We start from the raw sequence: 17,502 nt of genomic DNA, 5'->3' as shown, positions 1-17,502 counted from the left end.
CAGAGTTTACACATTAAAAATTATAACCATGTGCGGTCAATGCCTAGCCACGAAGAACAGTGACCAGTGACCACCTCTGATTCGTCATTGCGTTCAAGAAATCAACAGACGTGTCTGTGATTGGCTAAATTGCCTTAACGCTGCAAAAACACACACTCACGCTTCAAACGTTTTTACTTACTAGAAATAATATTATTGTTTTTTAATAAATATTATATTTTAAAATAGGTAACAGCTTAAAAAATTTAAGCTTTTTTCTATAGGCCTATGGGTGTGTGCAATTTAGCTACCTTGTAGAATAGAACTACAATTACCGTCAACTTATGTTTACCACACACCTTATTTTACTCATAAATTGAAAAGAAGAAGAAGAAGAAAAAAAACATTATAAAAAACCATAGGAAAATCTCGAGGGGAACCACAGGCAAATTAGTCTTTCGAGATTTTCACTCTATTTACATCTGACTAATGAAATTCTAACCAATATGCACCGAATTGAATACAAAGGCAAAGAGTTAAATATATATTTAGATCCAGGATACCGGATCAATCACAGAAAACTTCCCGTCTGCTAAGCCCCGCCCATTTCAGAATTTGCTTTGCTATCAAATTTCTATTCTACCCACTCATTTCTAAGCTCAGACGTTTGCGCACGCGCTGAAGGACGTGTATTCGCGCTATGATGGCGCGGAAGGAAGCTGTGAATGAGCATCGTCTTCTAATTTTTATGATCGGTGTTGTATTTCTACATTTGTTTACCTGTCCCTACAGTAAAGTTGAAGAAAGTTTTAATTTACAAGCAATTCACGATGTTCTGTATCACGGATTTGAATTTGAAAAGGTAATCAAAAGCGACGCTTTTTCTGGGTTGTGTTCTTTTTGATAAGTTGTGTTTTAGTGCGTGAAACGCGTGATCTTTGATTACATGTGATTGATGGATTTTAAAAAGTTTAGTGAAAGAGTTTAGTGAGAGATTCCAGCCTACTATAGTAACGTTACATGGTATCAGATTGTAATATGATCTAAATGGATTCATATTCATATATCATATGTGTAGTACACTGACAATTCTGTGTTGTTTAACATTAGACTTATTAGACCCACATGAGGACTAAAGTTATTAAACTTTATTAAACTTTATACTTTCCTCATGTGGGTCTAATAAGTATATTTGGGCATGTATATAATACAAGTGTACTACAACATACCACACTTTTTTTTTCTCAGTGTGTTTACTCACTCTATTTATACTACAAAATGGTGTAGAATAGTGCATAAACGTGAATTGGGATGTGCATCAATTCTCTATTAATTCCTTGTTATTACGCTTTCTCCAGTATGATCATCACGAGTTTCCTGGTGTGGTTCCACGGACGTTTCTTGGACCCCTGTTCATATCAGCGCTCAGTGCACCAATGAAGTGTTTGCTTGCCCTCCTGCAAGCACCAAAGTTTTACACTCAAATCCTAGGTATATCTGAAATCACGATTTGCAGCTTAACATTGTTTTTGTTTTAGTTTCATCAACTTTGTTGTTCTCTGTTCCGCAGTGAGAGGAGTTATTGGACTATGTGTGACTCTGTCACTATGGCAGATGCAGAGAGAGGTCCGGAGGCAGTTTGGGTCAATGGTGGCCAGTCTGTTCTGCTTCATCTGCGCTACCCAGTTCCATCTGATGTTTTACAGTTCCAGAACCCTCCCAAATGTGATCGTTTTGCCTTTAGGTGCTATAACACAGCTATATATTCCCGCATATAACACAGCCAGTGTATAGGGCTCTTAGGTAGAGTTTGCCCAATATCATGGAGCAATATTTAGAGTTTTCTAGCAGCCATTTCATTCTTTTGTTTAAAAAACAAAGCTAAAGCAACATGACTTAATATAACACATTTGTGTTTACTAGTAATTGTGTGAATTGCCATCGTCCTTCGTTAGGCTTTTGAGTACAATATTTATATTCTGATTATAGACCATTAATTTTTTGTTAAAGGGATAGTTCACCCAAAAGTGAAAATTAGCCAATGATTTACTCACCCTTAAGTCATCCTAGGTGTATATGATTCTTCGGAGTTATATAAAAAAATGTCCTGGCTCTTCCAAGCTTTATAATGTTTCTGTTTCAAAGTCCATAAAAGTGCATCTATCCATCATAAAGTGCCCCACGCGGCTTAGGGGGTTAATAAAGGCCTTCTGAAGTGAAGCGATATGTTTGTGTGAGAAAAATATTAATATTTAACAGAAACTGCCATTATAAAGCTTGGAAGAGCCAGGACATGTTTTAATATAACTCCAATTGTGTTCGTCTGAAAGAAGACTGTCATATACCTAGGAGGACTTTAGAGTGAGTAAATCATGGGCTAATTTTCATTTTTGGGTGAATTATCCCTTTAAGGTAATCGACTGAGCTTATCAATTAAAGGATTAGTTCACTTTAAAAAAAAAACTTTTGCTGATAATTTACTCACCCCCATGTCATCCAAGATGTCCATGTCTTTCTTTCTTCAGTCGAAAAGAAATTAAGGTTTTTGATGAAAACATTTCTCCATATAATGGACGTCAATGGGCCCCAAACGGTTCAAGGTCCAAATGACAGTGTCAGTGCAGCTTCAACGGGCTTTAAACGATACCAGACAATGAATAAGGGTCTTATCTAGCGAAACGATCGCTCATTTCAAAAATAAATAAAAAAGTTTAAGTTTTATAAGCACAAATGCTCGCCTTGCTCTGTTCTGTGATGCGCGTTCGTGACGTCATGTAATACGCAATTACGTTGAAAAGGTCACGCTTGACGTACCGAGTCAGTGTTTACAGTGTTTATGTGCGGAAGGAGGACCATATACACATATTCAAATGTCTTTGTGTCAGTTTATCGTTTAAAATGCCCATTGCGTGTGTGTATCCTGGGTGTTGTAGTATTAAAAAGCCTAAAAGAAAATTTTTGTCAGGACAGAATTTTTTACTTTTCATAGAAGCGTGACCTTTTCAACATAATTGCGTATTACATGACGTCACGAACATGCATCACAGAACAGAGCAAGGCGAGCATTTGTGCTTATAAATCTTAAACTTTTTTATTTATTTTTGAAATGAGCGATCGTTTCGCTAGATAAGACCCTTACTCATTGTCTGGTATCGTTTAAAGTCCTTTGAAGCGGCACTGACACTGTCGTTTGGACCTTGAACCGTTTGGGGCCCATTGAAATCCATTATATGGAGAAATATTTTCATCAAAAACCTTAATTTCTTTTCGACTGAAGAAAGAAAGACATGGACATCTTGGATGACATGGGGGTGAGTATGAGTAAATTATCAGCAAACGTTTTTTTAAAAAGTGAACTAATCCTTTAATGTGTTGTGATAATGAGCACTGCTTATATAGTCATCTAAATCTGAATATTTCTATTCTTCACTCTAGAAATGTGGTTGTCAATCCCAAACCTTTTCAGTATGTGGCTAATAACAACACCATAATGCATTGTAACAATATGTGTGCATTATTCTGCACTTTAAGCTTACCAAAGTTTCTCCCAAATTGTGTTTTATTGAATAGTTCTGCTGGCGTTCACGTCTTGGCTGGCCCAGAGACACGGCTCCTTCATTTGGCTCTCTGCTTTGGCCATCATTGTGTTCCGCTCTGAATTGTGTCTCTTCTTTGGCCTGATGTTGTTGATGTCACTCCTGAGCAGGAAACTCCATGTTCTGCAGCTGCTTTACCATGCCGTACCTGCTGGGGTTTTATCCTTGGGTCAGTGATGCATAAATTCAGTTAATTCTATCAATATTTTGTCTACTGTTTAGTAGCCTACACTCTAAATTTAGACTTTTCTTTGTTTGGATGTTGTATTTCTCAGCAAATATGGACACAGTGTTTGCTTTCTTCTGTAGGTCTCACTGTCATGGTTGACACAGTTTTCTGGAATAAGCTGCTCTGGCCTGAGGGTCAGGTACTGTGGTACAACACGGTTATGAATAAAAGCTCCAACTGGGGAATATCCTTTTGCAAACTGCAGCATGGAGCGACGTGAAATTGTCACAATTTACCCAGAATGTTCATTTTTGGGATTCTGTCTCCTGTTAATTTTTTTTATCTTTCCTTGACTTCTTCTGTGCCTCAAACTTTCCCTTTTCTGTGGTACTTCTACTCTGCTCTTCCTCGAGCTCTCGGCAGCACGATACTTTTCATCCCACTCGGCCTATTGGACAGACGGACAAGAAAACTGCTCATCGTAAGCGTAGGCTTCATTCTGCTGTACTCTCTTCTGCCTCACAAGGAGCTCCGCTTTATCATCTACACCTTCCCCGTGTTCAACATGATCGCTGCCTGCGGTTGCTCCTTCATGTAAGCTGAACACGTTTTGATAGTAGTTTGTTAAAGGGGTCATGAACTGGAGAATCAATTTTCTTGATAATTACACATTTTAAGTGGTTACTCTACAATAAAACATACTGCAATTTTCAGAACTCGAAACTTCAGAACTCGAAACTAACTCCAGTTTAAAATTGTAATTTCTGCCCTTCTGAAACGCATGGATATGAAATCGGGAGATTATTCTCAACATGTTTTTTCAAAATATCTTTTATTGAACGATTGCAGGGACTATCTGCATTAGTTACATTAACTAAGAATGAACAATACTTAATTATACAGCATTTTTTTATCTTAGCTAATAATAACATTTATTAATACCTTAATAAAATCAAAAGTTGTATTTGTCAACGCAAGTTAATGCACTGAACTAACATGAACACTAATGTTAACAACGATGAATAAATACTGTAACTGTAAATATTGCTCATTGTTAGTTAATTTCAGTTAATACATTAATGTTAACCAATAAGATCTTAAGTGTTACTGTGTCAGAAAGCATTTGAAAATATCCATCAGTGTTTCTTACATTCATCAGTGGTTTTTATATTTCAGTAAATGATGGACAATTTTCAGTTAAAACAACTCCTATTAATATATGTTATAATATGCGTTTACTTTTACTTGATATTCTTTTTAGATTTTCAGATTTGAATAATATAAGGTCTTGCAAATGAATTGCTCATATATACTGTATTTATAGCTCATATACTGTTTATATCACCACCCTCTGACAACTTAGCATATCAACAATAGAAATGTATTAGTACAAGTAAAAGTTGTTCTTGAAACCCAGTTTTACAGGATCTCTGGTAGAGATAGAGGAACAGAGTATTTTAGAAGAGAGACCAGATCATTGGTTGCAATCTTATTTTTTCCCCTTTTCATTGACCATGTGATTAAAACCAAATCTGAGACATTTAAACAGCTGCCTTGCTGTACTTAATGTGTTGTAATTAGCAGACCCTCTTCTTTTGGAATGGAAGAGCTAATATCTTCCTTAATATTCAACCCTACAGTATTTAATTTCGAACAAATTTTTACACTTTCTCTTTTGTTTTGTTACAGTTTGAAGAACTACCACAAGTCATGGATGTATAAAATTGGCTCCATAGTTGTGGTTGGACATTTGATGTTAAACGGAGTATACACAAGTATTTCTCTGTATGTTTCCCATCACAACTACCCAGGAGGGAAAGCAATGCAGGAGCTGCATAGATTAATGCCAGCAACAGCAAGTAAGTTGATTTTGATTGCTCATTTAATATTGAATTATTAATGCAATCCAAGCAATCTCATTAAGTTGCATACTTGCCACACAGATGTGTCATTACACATTGATGTACTCGCTGCACAAACGGGAGTCTCGCGGTTTCTGGAGCTAAATAGTAACTGGAGGTCTGTGACCATCAAAATATCAAAAATAATTTGTGCGTAATTATGTGCAATGAGTGATTTGTCTGAATATGTTTCCTTTAATTTCCTAGATATGACAAAAATGAGGATTTGACCTTTGACGATCCAGTTATGAAAACGTTTACACACCTGCTAATGGAAGTGAATGCAACCAAGATATTGCTGCTCAAAGACTCTCACAACCCTTTGGTCTTCATCCCAGGATACCAAAGCCTTGCATTTGAGATGTCCCACTTTCCACCTCTCAAAATCAAGCTAAACGACAAACTTGTGCTTCTAGAAAGACATTTAAATGACGAACCTAGATAGCGAAAGCTTGGGAGTGAAATTGACAAATAAACTGAATAAAATGTTTCCAAAAGACCAATAAATGTTTACAAAAGTGGTTATCTGAATTCTGTTGCTAGTCTGTTTTACTGAGAGGGGAACATTCCTGAGTTTATTGTAAGTGCAGTTTAACACTCTTCACTGTGGTTTAATTTCATACAAACATTTTTAACTGCCCTAAAAAAATGGTTTTCTGCAGGTTTTTGCAATGGCAGTTATCAGCTCAATGTTTTTTTTATTTTTTTTTTTACATGCAATTACTATGCCTCCCAGTGGTTTTTCTCAACCGTATCTTTTGCATGAATGATAATGTAAATCTGGATTCATAAATACACTTATAGGGATAGTTCCCCATTTACTTTTTTTTTTTTTTCACTCGCCCTCGTGTCATTCCAAACATGCATTAATTTCTTCTGCGGAACACAAAATATATTTTTTAAGAACGTTAGTAACAACCATTTTGGAGACCATTTACTTCTATTGAATGGACAAAAATGTTTATCTTTTTAATGTTTCACAGAAGAATGAAAGTCATACAGATTTTCCAGTCAGACTGTCCTCTTCAACAAAGGCCAAAAAAGATACCCCTTCCCCTCCACTATTACATTGCCACATTTTCCCTCAGTTTGGATTAGAATTAGAATTAAATAGAAATAGAATTAGAATAATAGATTTAGCAAGGTCATCCAGATTTGGAAAATATATGCATCCATTGAGAATAAATACAAGAAGGAAAAATATGACCTGAAACAATAACAAATTTAAAAGCAACATGGTTTCAAAGTGTAAAGTTTTATTTACAAATTACCACAAAAAAAAAAAACTAAATTATTCCAGTTTGAATTTTTCCTCTATCAAATTATATTTTGGAAATTATTTATAAAATGTACAGTACACTTCCTTGATGTCCCATAATTTAACCCTTTAGATTTATATAAAAAAGATTTGTGCTTGAGACAAATTTTCAAATAGATTTCAACCTGAAAGTACAGCATTATGTACATTTTTTTTAAACAAATACAAACAAAACGAACATCAGCAAAAAATATATAATAAAAAAAAAAAACTAATTCTAACAGTACCATGAGCCACAAAAATCACAATAAAAGAATTAAATAAAATACATTTAAAACATCTCTCAGTCACAGCATTTATTTTGGGCCATGTATTTATATAAAAACAGTATTCAGCATGTAGTTTCAATTTTATAAAATCATTAAAATCAGAAGACTACGACTTGCTTTTGCACATCAATTAATATTTACAGCATGTTGACCTGAAGTAGTTTGTATAAGGCACAAGGAGAGAGAAGACAGATACATTTTATAAAATAAAAAGAATCAGTACAGCAACAAACAATAACTACCCCTAGAACTAAATAACCCTCCCTCCCTGAAAACACTTTTCACCAGGAATAAGACTCCAGTTTTCAAGTGTACTCAACAGTAGTACTCAAAGCAGTCTTTTATTCAGTTAAATATTCAGATGCTCTTGTATATTGAATATGAACCGCCGTAAAATGAATTGTGGTTAATTAGGCCTTCTCAGAAAAGTTACTTGAGTGGTCATCAGAGTCTAAGAAACATCCTTGCAAATATAAATACATGATCATCAGTACTGAAAATATATCAAAGGAAGGTTGACCTTTAAAAATAAAAGTCCTTCAAGATTTTCTAGCAATGGTCTGGACTGATTCAGAGCACAGTTGACACTTGATGTGCTAAAAAGTGTGTCTGCTGGTACAATGCTGGGTGGACAACCCACATAGCGTACAGCTACTTTGGCAAGGTCAGGCCACAGTAACTTCTTCAGGTTCCAATAATCCAGAGGATCACAACTCTGGTCAAGAATGTCTTCCTCCAAATACTCCAGCACAGCAAGCTCCAATGATTTTGGTCTCTCCTCTTGCTTGATTTTCTGTCTAATGTCATCCATGAGAGCCCAGAGGTTCTCTTTGTTTGAGGCCAAGCTGTTTGATGACACTGGTATGTCACTACATCCATTTGACAGTGGTGGCTTAGTCTCCACAGAATTAGATGCAGACATCTCAAGCTCTTGAATGAGGTCATGCTTACACTGCTCTGCTTCTTCCTCGGTAAAGAGGGAGGTCTTATACCTCGGGTCCAACATGGTTGCCCATATGTACCTGGGGTCATGAAGTGTAGGGGACATTCTAGTCACCATTGCCTCCTTTAAAGACTTCAGCATATTATCAATACCCATTGTCTCATCAAAAAGCATATCTATCTTTCGGTTGAGTATGTGAATGAGTGGAATGACCTGACCTAGTGTTGCAGTGCGATTGCTCATCTCCCTGCAGGCTACCTCAAAAGGCTTAAGAGCATTGCAGACCGATTGCATGACTTCCCACTGGTCACAGCTTATCAGCTCCCTGAAATTGCACTCTATTGACATCTCATCAATGGCTTTCTTTTGCTCTACTAATCGCTCAAGCATGAAGTATGATGTTTTCCACTTAGAGGGAACATCCTGAACCAGCTGGTTTTCAGGTAACTGATAAGCTTTTTGCAGCTCTGCCAACTTCTCCTTTGCTTTAGCAGAACGATGCACTCTTTCACAGATTTTTCGGGCAATGCTAAGCAAGTTCTGAACCATCCTCTGACTTTTTATGGCTTCGTTAACAATGAGGTCTATGTTATGACCAAAACACTGCATGGTGGTGTGGTCACTGCTCTCTAGTATGCTTCCAATAGTTTGATTATCTGTTACAGTAAATCCAATTTTAAGGCCCGAGGAACCAATCCAGGTGTCCCAAAGGAATTCAAGCTGCTTCTGTATGTTCATCGTATTGTAGTCACAGTCAATTGAGGAAACACCAAGGAGGGCCGAGCAGTGGAAATCTTGACCCTGAGGCAGAACTTGAGACTCAAATGTTACCCAGTGGGCTGTAAGAATTAAGTACTCTTGAGTTTGGCTGCTCACCCAAACACTTGTTGTGAAATGGATGATTCCACCTTCGGCCTCCTTTAGGTGGGTCAGAACTACTTCTTTCACGCTTTCATACATTTCTGGGATTGCAGTGCTGGTGAAGTAGGATGAGGAAGGTAAAGAATACTGTGGTTGGAGGTATTCCAGTAACCGGTTCAGGCCAAGATTTTCCACTACAGTTGATGGCTGAAGATCCAGTGCAAGCATTTCTGCAATGAGTTTGGTAATTTTTTTGGCAGCTGGGTGGCATTCACTGAACTTTTCTGCATTCTCCCCATAAGTAGAAATGTCCATGAGCTCCTGCTTAACTTGAATTTCAGCAGATGACACATCACCTGAGATATTACTATTATTTTCAAGCACATGCCCATGAAATCTCTGCATGTGCCTAAATAAGCAACTAGTGCCTAAATTGGTTGTCTTTTTGCCCCTGCTAATTGTGCGGCTACAGTGCAAACAGACCACCTTTGTTGGGTCCGCAGTGGAAATAGAAAAGTGATTCCAAAGCTTTGAAGTCTTTTTGCTGAAAACAGGCATGGTGTGGGGTTTGTTCTCAACAACAGGGCTGTCCGTTGCATTTGTCGTCATGTCATCCTCTGCAGCAGGAGTCGAATGAGGTGACTGAGGTGAGGAAACTTTGTCACTTGTGCTTTTTTGGGTTTTGAGAACATCAGGGTGCCTTCGCATCAAATGTCTCATTAAACAGCTTGTGCCAAAGTCCCCTCGTTTACCACGGCTTATCACACAGGGACAATATCGACACAAAGCTTTGAGTTGGTCAACAGGAGAAACAATGAAATGATGCCATACTTCTGACTTCACCCGTTTCATTATTTTCTTGTTTTGTTGAAAAACTGAGCTCTGATCTTGGGATACGCTGTGCCCCTCAGTGTGTTCCTCTGGAGAGGATGACAGAGGTATATTTTCCCCTTTCAGTCTAAAAGATGCATCAAGTGAGGACTCTTGTCCAGATTGATATGTAGAATCATTTGCCTCATCTTCAAGAATCATGTGCTCACTGTCATCATTGGGCACTTCATCTGATATGGTATCAGGGCGATTTGAGATACAGAGGAATTCCTTTTTGACCTCTGTGGAGTCCTGTGTGCGTGACAGCAATGTTGGCGGAGTGGTGTAAGGCGGAGGAATGCTTGAGCCCTGTCCGTTTTCTTCAATGACTATGTCTCGATGGGCCCGCCACATGTGGCGAATAAGGCAGCTTGTCCCCAAGTCTTTCCCATTTTTGCCACGACTGAACTCATTCATGCAGTGAATACACACTGCTTTTGAGCTGTCAGCAGGGGATAAATAAAAGTGTTTCCACACTGCTGAGCGCCGCCGAGAACTTGAGCTCTTAGGGGCTGATCCAGGGCATTCAGTCAACAAGTCTGTGGCATCGTCATTATGGTTGTTAAAGGAATGTGGGGAAGGAACTGCACTAGAGTCACTCTTGACACTCTTTTCTGCTTTTGGTTTGACCTTTTGTAAAGAGTCTTTGGACACTGTGTCTGTGGGCTCAGCTAGACTGGAGGACAGTGGAGTATGGTTGTCTGTAGGTTCCTTGATGCTTACAGACAGGTCTCCATTGTTTGGTGATATATTGGGAGGTATTAAAGATGAGGAATTGGACAAATTATTTAATGAATCACCATCTTGCAGAAGAACAGTGGGATGAGCCCTTCGGACATGCCTCATTAAACAACTAGTACTGAGGTCTTTCTCATTTTTACCCCTGCTGAACTCTTTCATACAGTACATACAGATTGCTTTGGTACTATCACGTGGTGATATGAAAAAATGGTTCCAAGCAGGAGATTTTTTTCTAGGGTTAAGAGGACTTCTTATGGATGATAGAAGGCTTTGTGTGACAGCATCCATTGCAACGTCATAAAGAGTACTTGAGTACCCACTGAACAAGTTACCATAATCGTCGTCATAACTTCTAGTGGCAAAGGGGCCAAAGGCCCCATCAAATGATAACTTTTCATCATCCTGAGAGATTTCACCTGTTTCATTTGGTTCAGCTTTGATACATACACTGGTTTCAATTTCTGAATTATTTATTTCAATGTTCTGGCTCTTGTTTGAAATAGCTGGAGAGTCGTGCTTTTCACAAATTTCTGCTGGTGAACCCTCTGTTGAAAGCCCATCGACCTCAGAAGATCCATCTTCCTCTGCGCCCTCAAATGACAAAGACACCAAAGAAGAGTCCTTCGCCAGTGTCTCAGAGGGACAGGTATGGGGTTTTGCTTCCAAAGTCTCTTGAGGAGTAATTCTGTATGATTTGAACACATAACCATCTTTCCCTTCGATTTTTAAACAGGTTCCTTTGGCCTCTATTCTCTTGTTATCTTTGGAGCCATTTTGCTCGTGGCTTGCATCCTCAGTCTTCTGTGAAAGGCTGTCCTCTCCGTCCATTATTGCAGAAAGAATTTCTGCAGTGAAAGAAAACCTTTCTCTATTCAAAGCAGCTTTTTAACTGTTCAAGTGTCATGGGTGTGGCTCTTCCTTCCATCCAGATATTTACTTTAACATGCTATATCTGAGCCCAGATGCAACAGACATATTGACCTCCATTTAGGATAGTGTAAATCACTTGTTTTCATTTGTAGAATCTGCAAAAATAGATGAGAGAGAAAAACATTAAGATAACTAAAAATACAATTAAGAATATAAAGTACTGTGTGATAAAACATGCTATACACATTGACAAAAAACAAATTAAATAAGAGTAGTTATTATGAATGGTTCAATAGTTCATGACCAGCACTACTGGTGCATAAATATTTAGGATCAGTCACAATGATCATATTGCTTTGCACATCAATGGGATAAGCTTGTGTCCCAGCGTTATGTATTATGTTATGTATTAAGGTATAATACATGAATGACCTGCCTAACATTGAAATGAACAGAGGCGGAACAGTCAATGTTTTGCAGGTCACTAGTAAGTCTCGAGTCTTTGCATTCAAGTCACGAGTCAAGACAGGCATGTCCAAGTCAAATTGCAAGTCCTCAACTTTAAGTTTCAAGTCTTAATTCATTAGTGCTCCTTGCCTAAATAAGTGTCTCCGTATTAATTACTTAAGTAAATTTATATTAATTTATACATTTTATTTCCCCCATCATTTCATGTTTCATTTTACCCAATTAATGATCAATATTATCTGTTTTAATATTTAAAGTACCATATATGTTTTGTAAATGCCTGACAATCATGCCAGTTCAGCTTCATCAAGACTCTTATCCACGGTTTCATTGTAAATGACTCTGTGTTTTTAACAAACCAGTTGAGTCAATGACTCACTAATAAGATGTAAAACAGATAGCCTACTCATGTATCGCCACCTACTGACAAGTCTACAGAATAGCCATAGAGTCAAAGGTTCATTGGCATGATTAGCTGCTTTTCCAATATCGGGCCATAGTTCCAACTCTCCTTCATAGCATCATCATGCTTCGTCTTTGTTATTGTTTTGAAAATGCGATATTGTAGCTTTAGATTCCAATTTTTTCTTTCAGTAACAGTAATTTATTGATTTGTGTCAGGACAGGAGTGCACATCAATCATGCTGAATCAAATTTGTATTTATGGCTGTCTCTCATGTGACCTTGTTATTTGTACACGCTGTGACTATACAAATCACAACATGTATATAAGAAAATGTTGGCGTTATTTTGTCACTTATTGGGAGCATTAAGCTAGCTGGAGCCGTTTGCCTCCAGTCTTTGTGCTAAGCAAGGCTAGCTGTGGGTGCGTCAGACAGAGTTACGGCACGCACGGAGATGAAAAGGGTATGTATGGACTAGGGCTGTAACGATACAGCAAACCCACGATTCGGTTCGTATCCCGATTTCTGACCCACGATTCGATACAAACCGCGATTCTTGCGAGGAGGGAGGATTTTAAAAGCCAAATAAATAAATAAATAGCTAAAGCTATAACTCTGTTTTCTTGTAACAAAATGCTTTTGAAAAACAAACAGAACTATACTCCATTGTGGAGATGATTCGAGCATGTTAAAAATTCTTCTGAGGTAACCGAGGCTTACTGTCTGTGCTGTAAACCACAAATAATATATTGCCTATTCCGCATGACCCGCATCTCAAGCGCAGGAATAACGCTTGCCACAAAGTGAACGCGCATAGAGAAATGCACACTTCCTACGAATTAGCCTAAGCCGCCATTTCTTTATGTTTTGAATTAACGTTAAATCATAAAAGTATTTCAAGCTTTCTAAGTTTCGATTCGTTTATGAGGTGAGCTCCAGTTCACGCGTGCGCCGGTGCCACACACACACACACACACACACATACAAGCAAACACCGCGCGCTTTGCTCACTTGCTCTGGTGTTTGCTTGTGTGTCTGTGTGTGCTCGCGCGCGCGTGTGTGCGTGTGGGGGAGAGGTGCGATTTTTGAATAATAATCAAATGATACCCAGCGATCTTCGAATATTATTTTTGCTTGAAATTCCCATACCTAATATGTAAAAGACCCCGTCACAGCCCTAGGATCTATTCTGGACGAGAAAGATAAGTCTGGGAAGGGGTGTGTCGATCGCGATCTGCCTTCTCATACCGCGACACAGGTTCGTGGATCTGAGTGTCGCGATTTCGGTTTAATATCGTAAATCGTTACAGCCCTAGTATGGACTTATCTAACTCTGGGGGATACGGTGAATAAGCCAAAGTCCCAAAAAGTCGGTGTCCTCCTTTAAGGCTTTTAAGTCCCAAAGCATGTAGTGTGTAACATAGCTCTAAGTCAGGGATAGGTAACTCCGGTCCTGGAGGGCCACTGTCCTGCAGAGTTTAGCTTCAGCCCTGATAACAACTCACCTGCCTGTATCTATCTAGTAATCCTGAAAACATTGATTGTGTTTAATTAGGGTTGGAGCTAAACTCTGCAGGACAGTGGCCCTCCAGGACCGGAGTTGCCTATCCCTGCTCTAAGTGAATGAAAGCATCCTGCAAAGTTTTCAATCTGAAAGTGCACCGTAATATAACGTTATTGTCTTTCAAAAGTAAGAGTCGACTGAGTCAATGAAATGTTTTTCAAACGATTCATAATCCGTTTCGTCGTGATGTCAAGATGTAACATTAGCCCGCCCACTTATTGTGCGCGCAGACACCAGGGAAACTTAAACCTCAAACCGGCAGCTGATTCCTGTGGATACTGGACAGTATCATGTCGAGGAGATGCTGTGCTCTACAATGTGAAGGTAAAGACAGTTTTTTTTTCACTGCCCAAGGACGAGCATGTGAAGAATCAGTGGTTAAAATGAATCTTTACCACGATACCACAGCAGTATAATCCTAAACTTTTGCTGTGTTCCCTTTATTTTACTGAAGACTGCTTCTCAAATCTCGGAGTTCAATGCAGGATTAGCAAACCGCTTGCTCTTGAAAGATGGTGTTCAAAATACTGGTTTTGAGTTTTACATTGTGTAAGTCTCCTGCTAACTGGCTAACTCATGTTATCACTGTCTTACTGAAATACTTCTGCTGATCATCAGCTGTGGGCCACTATTACATAAAACTGTGTCTATTAATGCAGATCGTCTGTCGTTCTCACTACTTTGAGGAAAGATTAAGCATGGAGCAAGATTTGTTTTACCAATGTTTATGTTACATCAATCATTCACGCTCGTGCTCGGCTAATGTGTACATTGCATACATGCACTGTTATTGATACAGTTTCCACGTGTTCACCGCAATATATTAGAAACATACTAGCTAAATAAATTAGTACAAAAGTAAAATAATCGGTTGATGGACATGCACTTGTTAATGCTTCTAGTATTTCATCATCACGCTCGCATTGATGTGGTCAAATCGACATCATTGTTTGTTACTGTGTTTAGTTTACGGTGTAGGAAGCCTCAGGACATGCAGAGCTGTCGTTGTTATGGCAATGGGAGTTTTTGTTTTCGACACGTGCTGTACGTGGTAAACCAATCACAACAGACTGAGCTGTCTGGCCAATCACAGCAGAGTAGCTAGTGGAAATGAGGGATTTAGAGAGATTGATTCATTTGGCGAGTCGTTTGAGAATCATTGAAAATGTGGTGATGTGCAAATGTATATTATGAGAAAATTAAACTCGCTGGTGTCTGAAAGTGCATTTTGAGCTGTTTAAAATGTCTTAAATGCTAAATTGAGTGTATTTGATCATTAATAACCCACGAAAAAGAGCTAATTTTGGCTCTTTTATACCAGAGCCAATATCTTTATTATGTGTGTGCGCGCGAAACCTGCTGAAATGATGTGCAATCTCACGCCAAAATTCAGACCTGTCGAAGAATAGAGCAAGAAAGCGCAGCTGGTATCGGTGTATCGATACTGCAGAAAGGAGAATTGGAATAGTTTCAGATATTTCAGAATCGACACTGTAACCCAACGAGCGAATTGTCAGATTTATGTTGTTATGTGGACCCTTATTTTGACATTCTGTTCTGTTTCCTTTAGTTCTTGTTTCCCCACTCTGTTTATTTTCCATTTCATTGGATACTGATTATGTCCTGTTTGTTTCTATAGTTACACATTACTTTAACATGTCTAGTTTACTTTCCTTTGTTTTACCCCTGTTTATAGCACTGTGTTTCAGGTCAGTTCACGTTATGCATTATGTGGTTTGCGCTATTCTCCTGCGTGTTCATTCAAAGTTTTGGGATTATTAATAAGCTAATAATGTTTTGTTTTTGAACCTCCTTCGTGGTTGCTGACGACATTGTAAAAAATTATGAACAATAATAAAAAAATGGTGATAATATGGCGATATTGAGCTACTCTAGGGAAATTCCTTCACCATAGCAGCCCTAAATGAACCTGCATAAGGCTGCCTTAACATCGGTAATGATTTATGCACTACACAGAGGAGAAAGCTATACTGTAATATTCACACATACCAAATTTCTTAAAATGTTTTGTTTTTTGATTAAAGAGCTTGTAATCCTGGACTTTAAGAGGAACCCAATAGCTATTTACTTTGAATAAACTATTACTATTCGAATTAATGTAAAGGATCTAATAAATAACGTTTCCGGTCAGTTGTCACGATACGGGTATAAATAAACGAATAACCAAAATTGTACACTTGGGCAACCATATACTGTAATAATAATGACAATGCAATTATATGTACATATAGTTTTGACAAAATAATGTGTACAATTAATCTGAGGCGTTTCTATCTAGGAAGTTACAGTGCAAGCTCGAGCTAACATTTCACACACGCTCTCGCGACCTGACGAGATGTATGCGCTAGCTCTAGCAACACATGCTAGCGGCTAGTGCATTAGCTCGCAGACAAAACAACAGGAAAACACTTCCCTCCTGCCATAACGATATAACCGACACGATTTATTTCCTTGTATTTCCTTATTATTTATTTAGTAAAAACGACTACTTAGGAATTTAAACCCCCTACACTGAACCATTTAAAGACCTAGATGAGGATATTTGACTTAACGTTAGTGACAACTCAATGGTGTGGCTACGTTAGGCCACACAGGACATAACCTGATGAGGCAGAACCGGATCCTGGTCGCACAAAACAGAGAAGCTCGTCGAACTACCCGGATCACTGGATCTAAACCAGAATCATGCACGCGCCCGAGACTAAATAAAACACTCGATTAATGACAGACACGTCGCTTACCTTTGTGTCCTGAGGTTTACTTAAGTGAGTTTCGGCTGTGAAATGGTTAAGTAAAGCGTATGGTTGATCCAGTGTTGTAATTGAGTTGGCTGCTTTGTCTCCTGTGCCGTAAACAGTGCGCAGTAGTAGCGCCACACGGCGTCAGACGGAAGAAACTGGGGATCTCTGGCGTCATAGAGGCTTTCGGTGGGTGGGTGGGGTTTACAAAATAAAATAAAACTACAGTCATTCTATCTATTCCAAGGCATGAAAGGTCATCTTTTTAATACTATTACGAAGCGCTTGCTTCGTTTTTACATACTCCGTTTTGCATTATGCATAGACTTAGACAATCAAAACACAGACAACGAAAACTACAAAATGACAAGAGTCACTCAAGCAAACATACGGGGTTTCTTGACCCGAGGGTCTCTCTCAGGGGCAGTCAGGCACCAGAAGGGGTGGGCAAAACCATAGGCAAAACACCCTTCGATATTTAAATGTGTTAAGGGCAGTGGTATAAAAAACGTGATATTTTTCTGTATTTATTAATTAAGAGATACTATATATTGTCCTTAACCAGCTTTCTATTCATGTATGTTTCCTGTTTATGATAGTGATAAAAAAAAGTACAAGTAAATTAGTATGTATTTAATAGGTTGGGATTTTGTTGTTGAAAAAAAAAAAAGACATTACAAACAACAATCATGGCTATATTATAAATAAATAGTGCAAATAAAAAAATAGTAGTAGAAACTATAAGTCACACATGTTATGATCACCCTTCCTTGCGCTTTCTTTCTTTGGA

At 38.3% G+C, this 17,502-nt stretch overlaps 2 protein-coding genes across 2 annotated transcripts; one reads left to right on the top strand and one right to left on the bottom strand.

Annotated features, from left to right (window-relative positions):
* The first annotated feature begins 624 nt into the window (after window positions 1-624).
* On the top strand, window positions 625-6,174 carry alg12 (ALG12 alpha-1,6-mannosyltransferase). The gene is made up of 9 exons (XM_079624379.1): window positions 625-841; window positions 1,338-1,470; window positions 1,550-1,723; window positions 3,550-3,744; window positions 3,885-3,989; window positions 4,116-4,338; window positions 5,434-5,603; window positions 5,688-5,763; window positions 5,853-6,174. Exons 1-9 carry the CDS (start codon window positions 680-682, stop codon window positions 6,088-6,090), a joined length of 1,476 nt encoding a protein of 491 aa, XP_079480505.1. The 5' UTR covers window positions 625-679; the 3' UTR covers window positions 6,091-6,174.
* A 190-nt stretch (window positions 6,175-6,364) lies between these two features.
* zbed4 (zinc finger, BED-type containing 4) lies at window positions 6,365-16,863 on the bottom strand. Its single transcript, XM_079624378.1, has 2 exons — window positions 16,716-16,863; window positions 6,365-11,672 (listed from the first exon to the last, which is right to left on the bottom strand). Exon 2 carries the CDS (start codon window positions 11,473-11,475, stop codon window positions 7,720-7,722), a length of 3,756 nt encoding a protein of 1,251 aa, XP_079480504.1. The 5' UTR covers window positions 11,476-11,672; window positions 16,716-16,863; the 3' UTR covers window positions 6,365-7,719.
* Between the last annotated feature and the right edge of the window lie 639 nt (window positions 16,864-17,502).

The sequence above is a fragment of the Phoxinus phoxinus genome, assembly GCF_949152265.1.
Source record: "Phoxinus phoxinus genome assembly, chromosome: 9".
Taxonomy (NCBI): domain Eukaryota; kingdom Metazoa; phylum Chordata; class Actinopteri; order Cypriniformes; family Leuciscidae; genus Phoxinus; species Phoxinus phoxinus.
Note: the sequence above shows the minus strand (reverse complement) of the source record. Positions and strands in the feature narration are given on the sequence as shown.